This window comes from Ailuropoda melanoleuca, chromosome 4, assembly GCF_002007445.2.
Source record: "Ailuropoda melanoleuca isolate Jingjing chromosome 4, ASM200744v2, whole genome shotgun sequence".
NCBI lineage: Eukaryota > Metazoa > Chordata > Mammalia > Carnivora > Ursidae > Ailuropoda > Ailuropoda melanoleuca.
In genome coordinates this window covers 130,634,870-130,650,022 of record NC_048221.1, presented here as the reverse complement: position 1 = coordinate 130,650,022, position 15,153 = coordinate 130,634,870, and the positions used below count along the sequence as shown (strand labels likewise).

Here is a 15,153-nt window from a genome sequence, read left to right as displayed (position 1 = left end):
TTGCCGCCTGACGGGGCGGCGTGGGGCATGCTGGGACTTGTAGTTTTCTTTTCGAGGGCACCGGATTGGTTAGGGGAGTACAGCGCCCTGAGTCGCGTGGACTCCGTGGAACCGGCCCCAGCCTGAGCGTGGAGGGTGAGCACATACCCCAGAGTGGTTGTGGTCGACCCGGTGGGAATGCCTTAGGAATATTTTGAATTTACAAATCCCACATATCAGGGCTTGCTTAGTGTGTTTTCCGTTAAGTATTCCTGGGACTTGTTACCCCTCCATGCAGTTTACTTTACTCCACTCAGGAGAATGAGTGGTTTCTACCCTTATGGAGTCTGAGGAAGAGCTCTTTTTTATTATGATGCGGCGAAGAAATTAGCAACATGAACCAGTTGGAAACAAAATGGACCAGTGGTTCTCAGAAGTTACCATAGTATCAGAATCCCCCGCAGAGCTCGTAAAAACAACACAACTCCCCCCACCCCCACACCGGAATTGAAGGGCCCAGTACCAGAGTTTAGAGCTCAACAGGTTCCAGATGGGAACTGAGACTGCATTTCTAAGAAGCTCCCAGGTGATTCCGACGCTGCTGGTTTGTGGACCACAGTCTGAGAACTGAAAACCATTGTGGCCTTGCTCTCTACAGCAAAAGTCATCCTCCAGTGGTCTTATTTGATACTGGTAGAGATACAGTGGGAAAGCCTGGACTTACTCTAGACACAGACTTCTGAGTAGGCCCATTCACAGGTGCTTCCACCCCTCCTCCAGGAGCCGATTAAATGTAATAATGGAAGGGGAAGTGCTTTGTACACTATAAAGTGATTGAAAAATATCAGGGCTTATTGCCACAGGGACCCATCTTCAAGCTGCAAACTTCATAGCTTTAGACCAAGCTCTTCTCAAGTCCTCATTCATTCATCTACTCACCCATCTGATATGTGCGAGGCCTGATGCCCTGTGAGAGTCACAGAGGAATAGGACACCGTTTCTGCCCTCAAGGTGCTTATTGTCTGGTACAGAGATAGAGACCTCTCCTGCCACAGCCCCCATTCTAGAATAATCAGGACAAGAGAAGAGACACACAACCTGTATAGTTTGAAATAAACTCCCTAGATTATTTTGATAAACTCTCTTCTACTCCTGTACATTTGGGAAGGATGTAACGTGCAGTGAACAGTCACATTACAAATAGAAGAGGGTTAGAATGCCAGAAGGAGGTTTCATGTGAGTGCTGGAGATGGAGCTCACAGGTGGGAAGGAGAGCTGTCCCTGGGGATTCCACAAGGCACCAGAACAGAAATCACTAGAGATGGGGCTTTATTCCACCCTTTCTGTAATTTGAAGCTGCCTCTCAAACTCACTGATCCCGGAGCACATCTGTTTCCTCTTTCTTTTTCAATCTATCCGTATTTTTTCCATCCTTCAAAATTCACCTCAGTTCTGTTGTCTGACCACTTCCAGCCCATGTAGATCTCTGCCTCAACTTCCTGTGTGACCCTCGCTTGGCACAGAGGACAAACGGCCATCTAGTGTTGACTATATCAGTTTGAATCCTTGACTGACTTACTCTACTGGATTGTTCAAGGTTTTAAATTTCCTAAAGGATGGGATTATGTCTGAGTTTCTTTTGTGGTCCTCACACTAGAGAATGTATAGAAAACAGTAGGTACTTAATGAGTGTCTTGACTGATATATTTTGGACTAGCTTACATCAAATTAAGCAGCAGAGCGAAAGCTATATGTCAGCAGCAGTCTTCTTTAACTAGAGGTGGGGTGGAGTATGTATATGGGTGCACTAGAGAAAGAGGTGGGGGTAGAAGGAACAAGAGAGGGCATGAAGAGGGGAGGAGGAGGGAAATCCCCAGATCTGCTATGTAACTGCTGTGTACTTTAAGCATAGAACTTAATGGAACGACTGATCTGTTCAGGATGGGTCCTATGGCCATGGAATTAATAAAAACAACTTGATGTGGAAGGCTATGTAACACAGAGAAAATAGGCAGAATATAGCTTTTGAAGTAAGACCTGATTTTGAATTTTAGTTCTACCATTTATTAGCTGCACATTACTGGATAAGCTATTTTTTCTTTGTGAATCTTAAGTTCTTCATTGATAAAAATGAGGGTAATAATACTGTTCTGTTACAAACACTTGGTTTGTAAGAAAATGAGGTGGCATGAAAATAACCAGCTCACTGTGCCTATTATGCAGTAGATTATGGTTAAAAACCAGTGTTTCTTGAAAACAAATAAAAAATAACAAAAGAATGGTAACAGTGAAAGGCTAGGATACTACACTTCATGTTACATTTTGAAGTGGTAGCCAAGACATTTTTTCCATGTAAACATTGGATCTACCTTCCAGGCCCAGAGCCAGAGACTTCAAATATGAAGCCTTGTGGTCCAGAGGCAATGCCCCCACCAGGTAAGCTTCGAAGAAGCTTTGCCAGGAGCTTCTGTCTGGGGCTCATCTTAGAAGGGAAGTGCCCTATCTGAATAACCTGCTGATTTATTTTTGAATGAGCGATGTCAGAATTGGTATACTCATGTAGGTGGAGTGACCTTTTAATTTTGCATTGATTAAAAAGCTGGTCACAGATGCAACAGAATAAAAAGCTCTAATTTCGAAGAGTGTGTTTAACCCTACTCTGTCTTTCTTTGAAGACCAATATTCTACAATGATGATGGGTATCAATTCATTTTATCTACTAACATCCAAAAATGAGCAATGCTTTGCAAAACCAACTAGGCTATAGCCCCCTCAGCGTTCAAGCATTCAAGTTCTAAGCTTATCCTAAAGAGTCATCAGTATGACTTACACACAAGGGTAGGTGCAGTGGTGTTCAACAGCACTGACAGCTCAAAGAGAAGTAGCTTGAAATTAACTTGAGGGTTCAAAATATTTTCAAAAAAATCAAGAGGAAACCTTTCCAAATGAACTAAGTTCTGGTCCAATCTTCTGAAATACCTATCTAATTACCCTAGAGATCCACAAGAAGTGGCTTCTGTAGTACCGGACTTACTGCTTTATTTCTCCTCCCCATCCCTAATTGTTCATTTTTTGATTAATGCCATAAGGTACATGAGCTGTGATGGTGCCGAGCTTCTGTGCGCCTTCAATGTGGAACATGTGGTCATCAAAGAAAATGTGGGGCCTTATCTTCACCAAAATGGGACCTTTGGGGGCTCCAGCAAGGAAAAGAGCTTCGTCTATCTCTAGACCCCAGCGGCGAAGGGTTTTCAGCACACGGGCGCCTGAACTGGCCGCACTCCTGGCTGTAACCAGGTAGGTCCTGATAGGGCAAAGTAACCGTTCGTCTTTGGCATAAAACTTCTTTTGCAGTCTGCCTAAATCTTCCAGAAAGCCTTTTAAGGGACCCTGTAAAAGGAACATATGTCACAGCTGTGATCGAGTGAGCTAAAGGAGGTGAATGCTGAAAAAAACAGAGGCTTATAAGAGCTTATAGAAGGTTATAGTACTGCATTAGACATGCAGTATTCTAAGGCCAATGAAACAGTCCTGAAACTCCTTGCATTTATATGAGTATATTTCCTTGTATGGAACTATCCTTGCCATTCCCAGAATAAATGTAGGATGACCATATAATTTATTACCTAAACATTGATGTTTTAAGAGTGAAAGTTTCTATAAAAAGTAAAAGGGCAACAGACATAAATTGTCCATGGCAAAATGGAATACTCTGAAGAAAGTTTGGTTAATCACCAGAAGAACTATTTTAGTTTCCTTTTTGTGAATTGCACATTTTAATATTATGAAGTATTACTCCTTTATCTAGTTTGCTGCCTTCGTGGCTTGACTCTGACCTTGTCTTATATTTACAATTACCTGTGTGTATCTTCACACTTACTTTTATCGTCAACCTTTCTGAACACTTTTAGCTGTTTTAGCTATTTCTCTGGAATAGAGCAAGATTTGGATTCTGTTGTATGTTCCAACCTGGAAGTCTTAATTTTTAAAACTAAGTTGAGTTTTAGGTGACTTGTATTTATTGGTATTACAAATATATGTGATAATGGTTCTTATGATTTTTATTGCATTTTCCTTGTTTAAAGATTTTAAAAGATTGTTTATTGGGTGTTTTTTTTTTTCCTTTGTGCATGTGTGTATGTGTGCTTCGTCTAAGATTTAGGAAGGTTTGTATTATTTCTTTCTATTGGTTACCTGTGTGAGTATAACTTTTTATAGTACTGTTGGTTCTTTTTTAAAAAAATCCAGGATCTATTATTTTTTACAGTGAGAAAAATGAAATTACAGTGCCTTTTCACCTCTCTCTTATCCTCGATTTCTTCTGCAACCATCCAATTTTACTTGTTTCCTCTTTCTCGATGTTTACATTTTCATTATTAAAGATTCTTTTATTTCTGTTTATTAGATTTACATCTTATCCTTTGATCACCTATTATAACTGAAGATATCAACATACTTACTCTTCCTTAGGTCTTTTTCCTCCACATTTTCCAGTTTTCATTAGTTATATAATTTCTACATTGTTAGGACACATAATGTGTGCTTTCTTTTCTACCACCCTATTCCCTACAATTGTTTTAGTTTTAGTTCTGTGATTAAATATATTCTGTGCTTATTTGTCCCTTTGTGTTTCTAGTCATCTATATATTGGCCAAAATGTTATCTTCTAGTTTTCTCAAGAAAATCTTATGGAAATAACAATCCTTGATATTTTCAACTGATGTGTTTTCTTTTTACCTGAATGAACTTTTAGCTGGATACAGAATCTGTGATTGAGATTTTCTTTCCATTTTCTTAGATTTTTTATAAGTAGTGCTCCACTGTCTTTTGCTATTGAGTGCTGCTATGGAAAAGACTAAGGACAGCTTGATTTTTACCCCACTCATATGTGCAGGCTGCCCAAAGAATTGCTACTTCATGTTTGATGTCAAAAAATTTTGCTAGGGCACACATTGATGATGATCATTTTTTCTGATTTATTTTAATACTTTAATGTATGCATTAAAATCTTTGATAATTTAAGATGTTTTCTGGTTTATATTTTTATATACATTTGCATCTTTGTATTTACCACACATAACCCTCTCCTTCTCCACTCAGAACATAATGTCAGTGTTTTTCTTCAGGGATTTCAGTTATATGTATGTTGGATTTTCTTTACCTCTGATCTATTTTCTGTCATTTTCTCTCTAAAATCTTATTTTTCAATTCTACTCATTTCCAGAGTTCTACCAATTAACTTTTTACTATCTGTCCCCTGATTCTTACATTTCTACTTTATGGCCCTGACTTGCTTTATTAGGTTTTTAAAAATTAAAGTCAAGTTTAGGCACAATTTTTACCTATACTTTGACTACTATTTCTAGTGAAAGATCCGTGTCTCTTATTAGATTTTACCCTTCTTTGTCTTTTTCTCAGTATCTTTGCTTATATTCTGTGCTGGTTCTGTTTTTGTTACTCATCACTAAACAGATTGGTTTTCCTTGGAACAATTAGAGGTTTTATGGCAAAGGTCAAGGTTAATATTCTAAGCTGATTTGATTTCATAATTCAAAAGATCCCTTCTTCTCTGCTGTCCTGGAAACAAACTGTTTTTTAATAAACATGGCTTATTTAGATAATCATTTGTCTGTTTAGGTCTATACATTATTTAGATCACTGTTTCTCTGAGGCAGCATATATTGGGGAAAAAACAAGTAAAATTCACTTTCTAATGGTGAAAGATCTCTATATCTATCTATATATGTGTGAAAAAACCATTAACTTTTTTTTTTTTTTTGGCAACAATAGCAAAGTGGGGATAGTGACTGTTGGCAGGAGTCACCCAACTCATGACTAGTTTGGCTTTGAAACACAGAGGACTACAGTTCTCCTTACTGCTTTTGAGTAGTTTCCAGAGGGAATAAATAGGGACCAGTCCGTTTATGTCACCATATTCAAAACAGGTGTCCAGATCATCCTTTCATATTCCTATTTTTGGGTTTGTTTTATAATTTAAACATTTGTACAGTAGTACAGGTATATAATTTGTCAATAAAAATATAGAAATTTGAGGTAAAGTTACTAAAAAAATAACTTCCTTAGAAGCTGTATAACTTAAAACATTAAGAATCTGCCTAGGATGTAGAAAGTTGGAAAGACAGATGATATTCCTATCTTAACAACAAGACAAACCCAGATAATCTAAAAAAAAAAAAATCATAACATTTACTGAACCCATTAGAGAGCTGAGGTAACAGGACAACAGACTAATATGAAATGTAAAGAAAAAAAGTCTAAGGGAAAAATCTAAGGTTCTCTTTAACAACATAGGGAATTCAAGAACTGGCACATCTTTGGCAAAGCAATGGAGGACAACATACCAGACACCATATATAAGCAAGTATGAAAAATTGAGATAATTAAAAAACAATATTGCTAAAGGACAAATGTGGACTAATGAGAGAACAAGGAAGCCCTGAAAGTCACAGACTCAGGAAATGCTCTCTTACATGCTTTTTTTCATGGACTTCACTAGTTGCTTACGAGAAAGACTGTAGGCAGGATGGGTAATGAGAGAAAGCAGTCCTTGGTAGTGCAGGCTTGGAGGACAGGAGCAGCTACCATTGTGAGAAAAGCCTAAAACTCCACCTTGCCTCGTGTTTCCTAAGTAACAAAAGTCTTACACTGCCAGAAGAAGGGCTTCAAACACTGTTACCCCTAGGGCACAGGTAAAGATCCACTGCTATGGGGGAAAGGGAAAGAAAAACCCCTCCACCACTGGAAGTGGGATTGGAGACCATTATGGAAGTCAGAAAATAATGGATGGGTATTTTCAAAGTGCTGAAAGAAAAATATGGTAAATTCAGAAAACTATATCCAGTCAAAATATTTTCAAAAATGAAGGAGAATAAGGAGTTTTTCAAGCAAAGAAAAGCAGAGCTTTTGGTAATAGCATATCAGTTGTACATGCAGTGTTAAAAAATGGCTTTCTGGCAAACTGATTATGATACCAGGGAGAAAGCTGGATTTACACAAAGAAATTAAGATTCCCGGAAATGGTTAAAATGAAGATGAATACAAGAGACATATTTTTTATCTTAGCCATATTCATTCTATATATAATTGATTAATCAAATAAAAAATAACAAAGTATTATGAATTGATAGTATAGGTGAAAATAAAATGTGTGACAATAGTACAAAATGTAAGAGGAAGGGATTGAGAGTATACTGTTGTAAGATTTTTACACTATACGTGATGTGCCGTTATATTGTTTGAAAGTAGACTGTGATTACTTGAAATTGTATGTTGTCAATCCTAGTGTAATCACAGAAAAATTTAAAATGAGTCATAAGTCAATAGTGGAGATAAAATAGAATCCTGGAAACATATAATACATACAATAAATACAAAAGCAAAAAGTAAGAGAAGGAAAGACAAACAACAGATGGAACATATAGAAAGAAGTAGAAAGATGATAGATTTCAATCCAACCAGAGTGATGATCACATTAAATGTAAATGGTCTAAAAATAGCAATTGAAACACAGGATTGTCAGATTGTACCAAAAAACATTATATATATATATATATATATATATCTCAATCTATCTATATATATATATATATCTCAATCTACATAATCTGCAAGAAAGCCAATTTAAATATAGAAACAGTCTAAATGTAAAAACATAACAGGTTAAAAGTAAAAACTATAGAAAAGTTATACAATACAAACACCTGTCCACAAAACAAACAAAAAGCAAAAAGCTGGAGTGGTTATATGACTATCAGAGAGACATAATGAAAAGGGATTATTTCACCAAGAAGATATAACAATCCTAAATATTTGGGCAGTAAGCAAAAGAGATTAAAAATACGTGAAGCAAGATGCATATAATTGAAAGGAGAAATAGATTAATCTTCAAAATATTCTTGAAGACTTCAACACTGCCTCCTCAGTAGTGGATAGAAATAGATAGAAAATCATTGACAATATGGAAAACCTGGGCAATATTACCTGACTAGTACACTGTCAACTTAAGCTAATGGACATTTTTGACTACTCAACAACACAGAGTCAACATTCTTCTCAAGTACGCATGAAACATTCACCATGATAGGCCATATTCTGGGAATAAAACACTCCTCAACAAATTTAAAGAACTGAAATCATACAAAATATATTCTCTCTATTTACTTAGGAGTCAAAGAGTGAATGATCTGCCCTGAAGATCAGGGACAAGGCAAGGATGTGCCCTCTTATCACTCTTGTTGAATACTGTACTGGATGTACTAGCAAAGGTAATAAGGCAAGAAAGATAATTAAAAGACATACAGAATGGAAACACAGAAATAAAAGTGTTTTTATTCATAGCATTGTCTATGGAGAAAATCTCAAATAATCTACAAAAATTTTACCATACTAACTAGTGAATTTAACAAAGTTTTAAGATACAAAGTCAATATGCAAAAACCAGCCGTATTTCTGTATATTTGCAACAAACAGATTGGAAATAAAAATTTTAAAATATTATTCACAATAGCACCAAAAAATTATAAAATACTTAGGTAGAAATCTAACAAAGTATGTGTGATATCTGTAGACAAAAACATTCAAAACACTGATGAAAAAAATCAAAGATGACCTGAATAAATGGAGAATATATCATGTCCATGGACTGAAAGACTTGATATTAAGAAATCCCCCCCCAAGATTAAGCTAAAAATTCAACACAATCATAATCAAAATTCCAGCAGGATTCTTTTTTCGAGGAATGCTTAGCTAGTTGTTAAATCTGTATAAAAATGCAAAAGAATCAGAATATCCCAAATAATTTTAAAAAATAACAAATTTGAAGAACTCACACTACCTGATCTCAAGACTTATTATAAAACTGCACTAATCAAGACAGTGTGATATTGGTAAAACCATAGGCACCTATATTAAAGGAATAGAAAGCCAGTCTTTTCCACAAATAACGCTGGAACAATTAGGATATCCGTAAGCAGTAAAAGTGAACTTGACCAATACTCTGCAAAAATACAAAAATTAATTCAAAATAGGTCATAATCCTTAAAAAACCCTGATATTATAAAATTTTGTACAAAAACATAGGAAATTTGTGACTTTGACAGTTTTTAGATATGACATTAAAGATACAATTCATAAGAGAACTGACAAATTGAACTTCATCAAAATTATAAGTGTTCATCAAAAGACACTGAAGATATAAAAAGAATTTTAAAAAGACGTGCTCATCTTGAGCCTGAGAGAAAATATTTGCAAAACACCTCTGATAAAGGACTTCTATCCAGAATATGTTAAGAACTCTCAAACTTCAATAATAAGCCCAATACAAATGAGCGAGAAATTTGAACAGATATAGTTGCCAAGGAGTACAAATGATGGCAGATAAATACCCGATAACATGTTCAATATCATCTGTCATTAGAGAAATGCAAATTTGAACCACAATATTGCCATTATATAACCACTAGAACAACTTAAAAGAAGCAAACAAAAAACAACTTACCAGTACAAAATACAGAGCATATAGTGCTATTGGGAATGCAAAGCAGTCTGGTCACTTTGGAAAATACTTTGTAAGTATCTTATAAAATTAAATATATGACCTAGTGGCACATATACCATATGACCTAGTGATCCTACTCCTAAGTATTTATAAAGAGAAATCAGATCTTAAGTTTACACAGAACGCTGTATGCAAATGCTTAAAGTGGCTTTATTTATAAATGCTGAAAATTGGAAACAACGTAAATATCCTCCAACAGGTAAATGGATAAAGAAAATGTGGTACATCCATAGAAGAGATTAGTACTCAACAATAAAAAGGAACAGACACCACTATTACATGGAATGACATGGACGTATTTCAAATGCTAAATAAAAGAAGTCAAATTCAAAATACTGTATCCTGTGTGGTTCCATTTATGTGACATCCGAAAAAGGCAAAACTATAGGGACAGAAATCAGATTAGTAGTGGATAGATCCTGGAGATAGCAGGGTAGGACGGGTACAAAGAGGCATGGGGGAATTTTGTGAGGATAATGAGCATTTTGAGTTTGGTCATGGTTTCATAACTGTATACATTTGTCAAAACTCAGAAGCATCCACTAAAAATAATTAATTTTACTATATATAAATTATACCTCAACAGTTCTGATTAAAACACACACACACAGTTTAAATATCATTTGCTGTAACATGAGGTGAGTTAGTGAAACTTTTCAGCTTTCAGTTAGTCTATTTATACTTTTATGAGTGTCATAAAAATAACAACATTTAAGTTTATATTAAGTTCAAGAGGAGCTGAGAAAAAAAGACCAATTCTTCGGTAAAATTCTTAGATTAAAACTAAATAATCTATCAGTTCAGATTCAGTTTGGAGAATATTTTGGTGTTTCAGATTTCCTTTGGTTCAGAAGTTGTAAGTTTTGTTCATTTCACACTGTGACTTTAACACTTCAGTTCATGGATTGATTCCAAAAACCCTAAATATTCAGTTTCATTTTGATTAGGTGTTCATAGCTTGCACTTGTTTGAGGCTCATTATTTTGATTCAATTTGAGCTCTCATTTGTGCAGATTTTCTCAATTAAGTAATGCCGTTAGTGAGTTTGAGGTTTATGGGCAGAGAGGTCCACAAATGTTTACTGAACAATTGGAAATCCCTCTACTACTCTGAGTACTTAATATATAGAAATAGCTTACTGGTAAGCCATATTGCCTCTGTTACTTGTAATTTGGAGGTGAACTTATTATCATGAGAAGAGCATAGAAACACTTCCAAAAAGGATAGATAAAAGGATGCTAAAACAAAACAAAACAGAACAAGCAAGCAAACAAAAAACCTAAGTGGGCAGCAGATGTTTCAAAAGGAGGAGTTCATGAAAGGGGGTAAAGTATAAAGGATAAGAAATGAAGAGTGACCTGCTTAAAATAATTTAAAATTTGAATATCTATATGTTGAAAAATAAGTAGATAAAAATTAATTAGAACTCACTGAACCTACCTGAGCAAGAGGCTTATTCTCAAATAGTGTTTCATGCTGAAAGAATTTGTCCAGCCCATGCTCCTTGGCAATATGTTCAGATTCGTCAGAGAAGAGGACGGCATCGCCATCAAAGGCCACGCGGAGCTGTGTGTCACAGTAAGCCATGTCTTTGGCGCCATCAAACATTGTTGCAGACGCGATCCCTGGCAGACCATGGAGATTTATTAATACTCTTCTCAGGAGCATCAGTTTCTTCTACCATTTTAATGATTAAAAAAAGGAAAAAAGGTCCTCCCAGACCTTGCAATATTTTTTTTTTCTAGCTAACTTCATGACTCAATTGCTCTTTGTAACCACATATCTCAAAACAGTTGTTTACACACTGCCTGCATTTCTGTAATGGATGGGAAAGTGTAAAATGGGTTGAAGGGCAGTCACTGAGAATGTCCACCTCCAAGAAGGTCAAAGCTCTAAAAGACAGATTTAGGGGCTGCTACTTGTGGAAACAAAGCAGAAAATTTAACAAGGACATAAGCCACATAATCATATATGAAGCCCAATGAAAGTCAACATTAGTGCAAACCTCTTTATTAACTTGAAGGATAAAACCAAACGAATACCTTCTTGTATTGCTTCTTGTACTTTTTCGGAATCTGCAGAAAGATACAAGTTGGTAAGATATGCCTTCAAATAGCCAATAGGGCTTTTTCCACCAGTCAGACAGAAGCGGTCAATTAGTAAGCCTATTATTGGGCAAGAAAGACTTTGTTATGTCAGAGACTAAAGACAATATACTTACTGTAGATGTAAATCAAAGTTATCTTAGGAATAATTGAGTGCCTGTTGAGGTTTAGAATTACCTTTGTAGCACTAATATTGGAAAATCATTATGTTATATATAAAAAAAGCTATTGTATATAATAGTGGATGTGTTTGGTGCATGATAATTTATTAAGTGTGTCCATATAGACCCTGCCCATTTGCTCTCACAATTGTGTGATAGGCGTTATTATCATCGTTGCAGAAAAGGAAACAGACATAAAGACTTGTCTAAGCCCACTGATTCACATTGACTCTTGTCTAGACTAGACAGAGTACTTTTTCTTCAAACATAGGCTCTTCACTTGTTGAAAGAGATAGTTAATGTGTGGCTTTATTTTAAGTACCACTTCTGTATTTCTTCAGGAACAATGTAATAGTAATGACAAGCAGTGCTAGGATTTAAACTGTTTTCTAAAAACAGGTCTGAAATTTTCTCTTTCTTGACTTGAAATTTTATTTATTTATTTAGTTTGTTTGTTTTTAAAGATTTATTTATTTGAAAGAGAGAGAAAGCAGCCATTAATGGGGGTGGAGGGGCAGAGGGAAAGGGAGAGAGAATTCACAGGCAGACTCTCTGCTTTAGTCAGGGCTTGATCCCAGGACCCTGAGATCATGACCTGAGCCCAAACCAAGAGCCGGGTGCTTGACTGACCGAGCCAACCAGCTGTCCCTTGACTTGAAATTTTAAATGTAATTACTTAGGAGACTAAATATTAAAATACCATTAAATGTCTTCCAAATCAACAATTAAAAAACAAGTCCTAGATATTGGTGAAAGGTTTGTAAAATAGGCACCCATTTCCACTTTAGACGAAAGTATAAATTGGTACAAGCTATCTAGAAAGTAATTTGACAACATGTATCAAGAAATCTAATTGGTTTATACCTTTTGAAATTTTTTTAGTTCATTCCAAGGGAATAATCTGAAACTCTGATAAAGATTTATGTGAAAAGGGCTCAGTTCAGGATTATTTATAAAAGCAGAACAGTGTTTAACGATTTGAGAACAGTTGAATAAAGTATAACATCATGCATATAAGATAGTGTATGCCCATTCGAAGTGTTTTTAGATACATAAGAAATTGGGTAGCTGCACACGATATAAAGCAGAATTTTGAGGCTTCTCAGTTGTTTTTCATCTGTGTGGACCCACAGAGTAAGTAGGGTTCATCAACAATTGAGGTGGAAGTGTTTGCTATGATATTAGCGAAATACTCTAAGTTTTTCACTTAAGCCAAAATTGGGCATTTTTCACTTAAGCCAAAATTGGGCATAAATGGCACAAAAGTGTACTCTACAAATCCTTAAATAATATTAATTTAATGATCAGAAATTACTTGGTGGCACTGGGGACTTCAGAAACAAAACATCATCGTCCTTCTTAAGGAGATGACAGTTCACTGAGCAGCCAGGCATGTAAAACAGAGAATGATAATTTACCAGGCCATAGCAGCAGAAGATATAAATTGCCTTCAACACCCAGAGAAGGGAAGTAACTAACTAACTCTTCCAGGTGAAAGGCTGTTAGTACATGAATAAGCCTGCATGAGAAGAAGGAGCTCAATCAACTCATTAGCAGAATTGATAGGTAGATAACTATGCTTCCTTACGCTACTAGCCTTCTTGGGCTCAGTTTGGTGAGGGAGAGATAGACCTAAGTCACCTACTAAATTGTGCAAGATCATATGTTGTAAAAAATAATCACTACTGTATACTGAGTGATTATGCTACTCATGTATGCTAAACCTTTTATCTGTGTTCTCTTTCCATGTCATAACACTATGAAAGCTGCTTTTTTTGAAAGGCAAACATTTTTTAAACTACGTCTCAGACATCAGCCTTTTTTTAATTTTAAAATATTTTATTTATTTATTTGACAGAGAGAGAGAGAGTGAGAGAGCACAAGCACAGGGTGTGGCAGAGGGAGAGGGAGAAGCAGGCTCCCCGCTGAGCAGGGAGCCTGATGCAGGACTCAGCCAGGACCCTGGGATCATGACCTGAGCCAAAGGCAGGTGCCTAACTGACTGAGCCACCAGGCACGCCTCAGATATCAGCCTTATAATTAGGATAATGTACAACTCATAAGTTGTAATACATCTTGATTATTTATAATTATGTCCACTTTAAACCTTGAATTTAAATATGCCAAAGTTCAACCTTACTTTGACTCCACGTAACCATAAGCCTGGATAGGTCACTTAGAAAATAGTCAAAAGGTCCCTAAATAACAAGTCAGGTAATTCCATGGCAGGAAATTGGGGATTTTCTCTTAAAGAATCCAACACACTGATGGAAATACTATGAGGAGACTAGAGTTAGTAAAAATTTCCATGTAAAGGAACAAAGACAGTTTTGCTGACATGGGTATGGATTTGATGTGTGGGGAGAGCAGTCAGGGAGAATCAGATTGTAAGAGTGGAAAGGAAAGGTGAAAACCCATAAACCTTAAACCCAGATCTGTGGTGAGCAAGAAGTTTGATCATACAGAGAAAGCCTCTGGGTTGATGGCTCCTTGAAGTCAAGTTCAGAAGTGAAAAACATAAAACAGAGAAATATATTGCAGGAGCTGGGATTAAGACTTTGAAATTCACACTTGACAAGTTAAGTCCAGAGCTTTGGGCCCAACTCTGTGCTAAAGTTAAAAATGAACATGGCCTCTCTTTCTCTGACATAGGCAAATAAACATTCCTCACGCAGAAGGGGGTGTCAGTATCAAAGACACTGCATTAGTTAGGCTACAGTTAGCAAAATAACATGGCTTCTCTCTCCCAGAGCAGCAAGCTGTTCTTCCACATGGTATTTATTTTACTTACCGTAGTGATTGACGCTGTTTATAAGCCGCACTCCCACTTGGGCATGGTTATTAGTCATCAGTACAATATCAAATAAGTCCTGTTCATTAGGATACAGCTCACGGAGTCTAGCATTGACATGCTGCAGTGCCTGCAGGTTACAAACATGAGTGCATGTAAAGAGGGCCAGGCAAGGTGGCCATTGGAGTCTGGAGTCTGGAGAGAAAGGATATCATTGGTGTCAAATTCAAACTCTGAAGACTCTTCACTAAGAGATTATGGCTCCTTTAAGGCAAGGTTATGCCATTCATTTCTCTATTTTCAGCCTCTTATATACAGGACCTCAGTTAATGTTTGCTGAAGATAGGTAATGTTTGTTGAAAATTGTTACAGTATTTGGTTTCATAGAATTCTCTCTTTGGGGTAGGTAGAGAGAAGGATCAGGCTAACCCTTTCAGGCCCTGTCAATTTTTTTTTTTTATTCCTGAAGTCTGCTTTTCTTTTCTTGATCATCTGGTGATTATTATTTATTTATTTATTTATTTATTTATTTATTAATTT

The 15,153-nt window shown here is 36.2% G+C and overlaps 1 protein-coding gene across 2 annotated transcripts in view; it reads right to left on the bottom strand.

Annotated features, from left to right (window-relative positions):
- Window positions 1-3,029: 3,029 nt before the first annotated feature.
- NT5C1B (5'-nucleotidase, cytosolic IB) overlaps window positions 3,030-15,153 on the bottom strand; it is a 22,494-nt gene continuing 10,370 nt past the window's right edge. For both annotated transcript variants that reach the window (XM_002914990.4, XM_002914991.4), the window contains 4 exons: window positions 14,614-14,743; window positions 11,599-11,721; window positions 10,997-11,181; window positions 3,030-3,369 (listed from right to left, as the gene is read on the bottom strand). In XM_002914990.4, coding sequence (XP_002915036.1) covers window positions 3,037-3,369; window positions 10,997-11,181; window positions 11,599-11,721; window positions 14,614-14,743 — 771 coding nt within the window. In that variant the 3' untranslated portion in view covers window positions 3,030-3,036. The remainder of the gene's footprint in view (window positions 3,370-10,996; window positions 11,182-11,598; window positions 11,722-14,613; window positions 14,744-15,153) is intronic.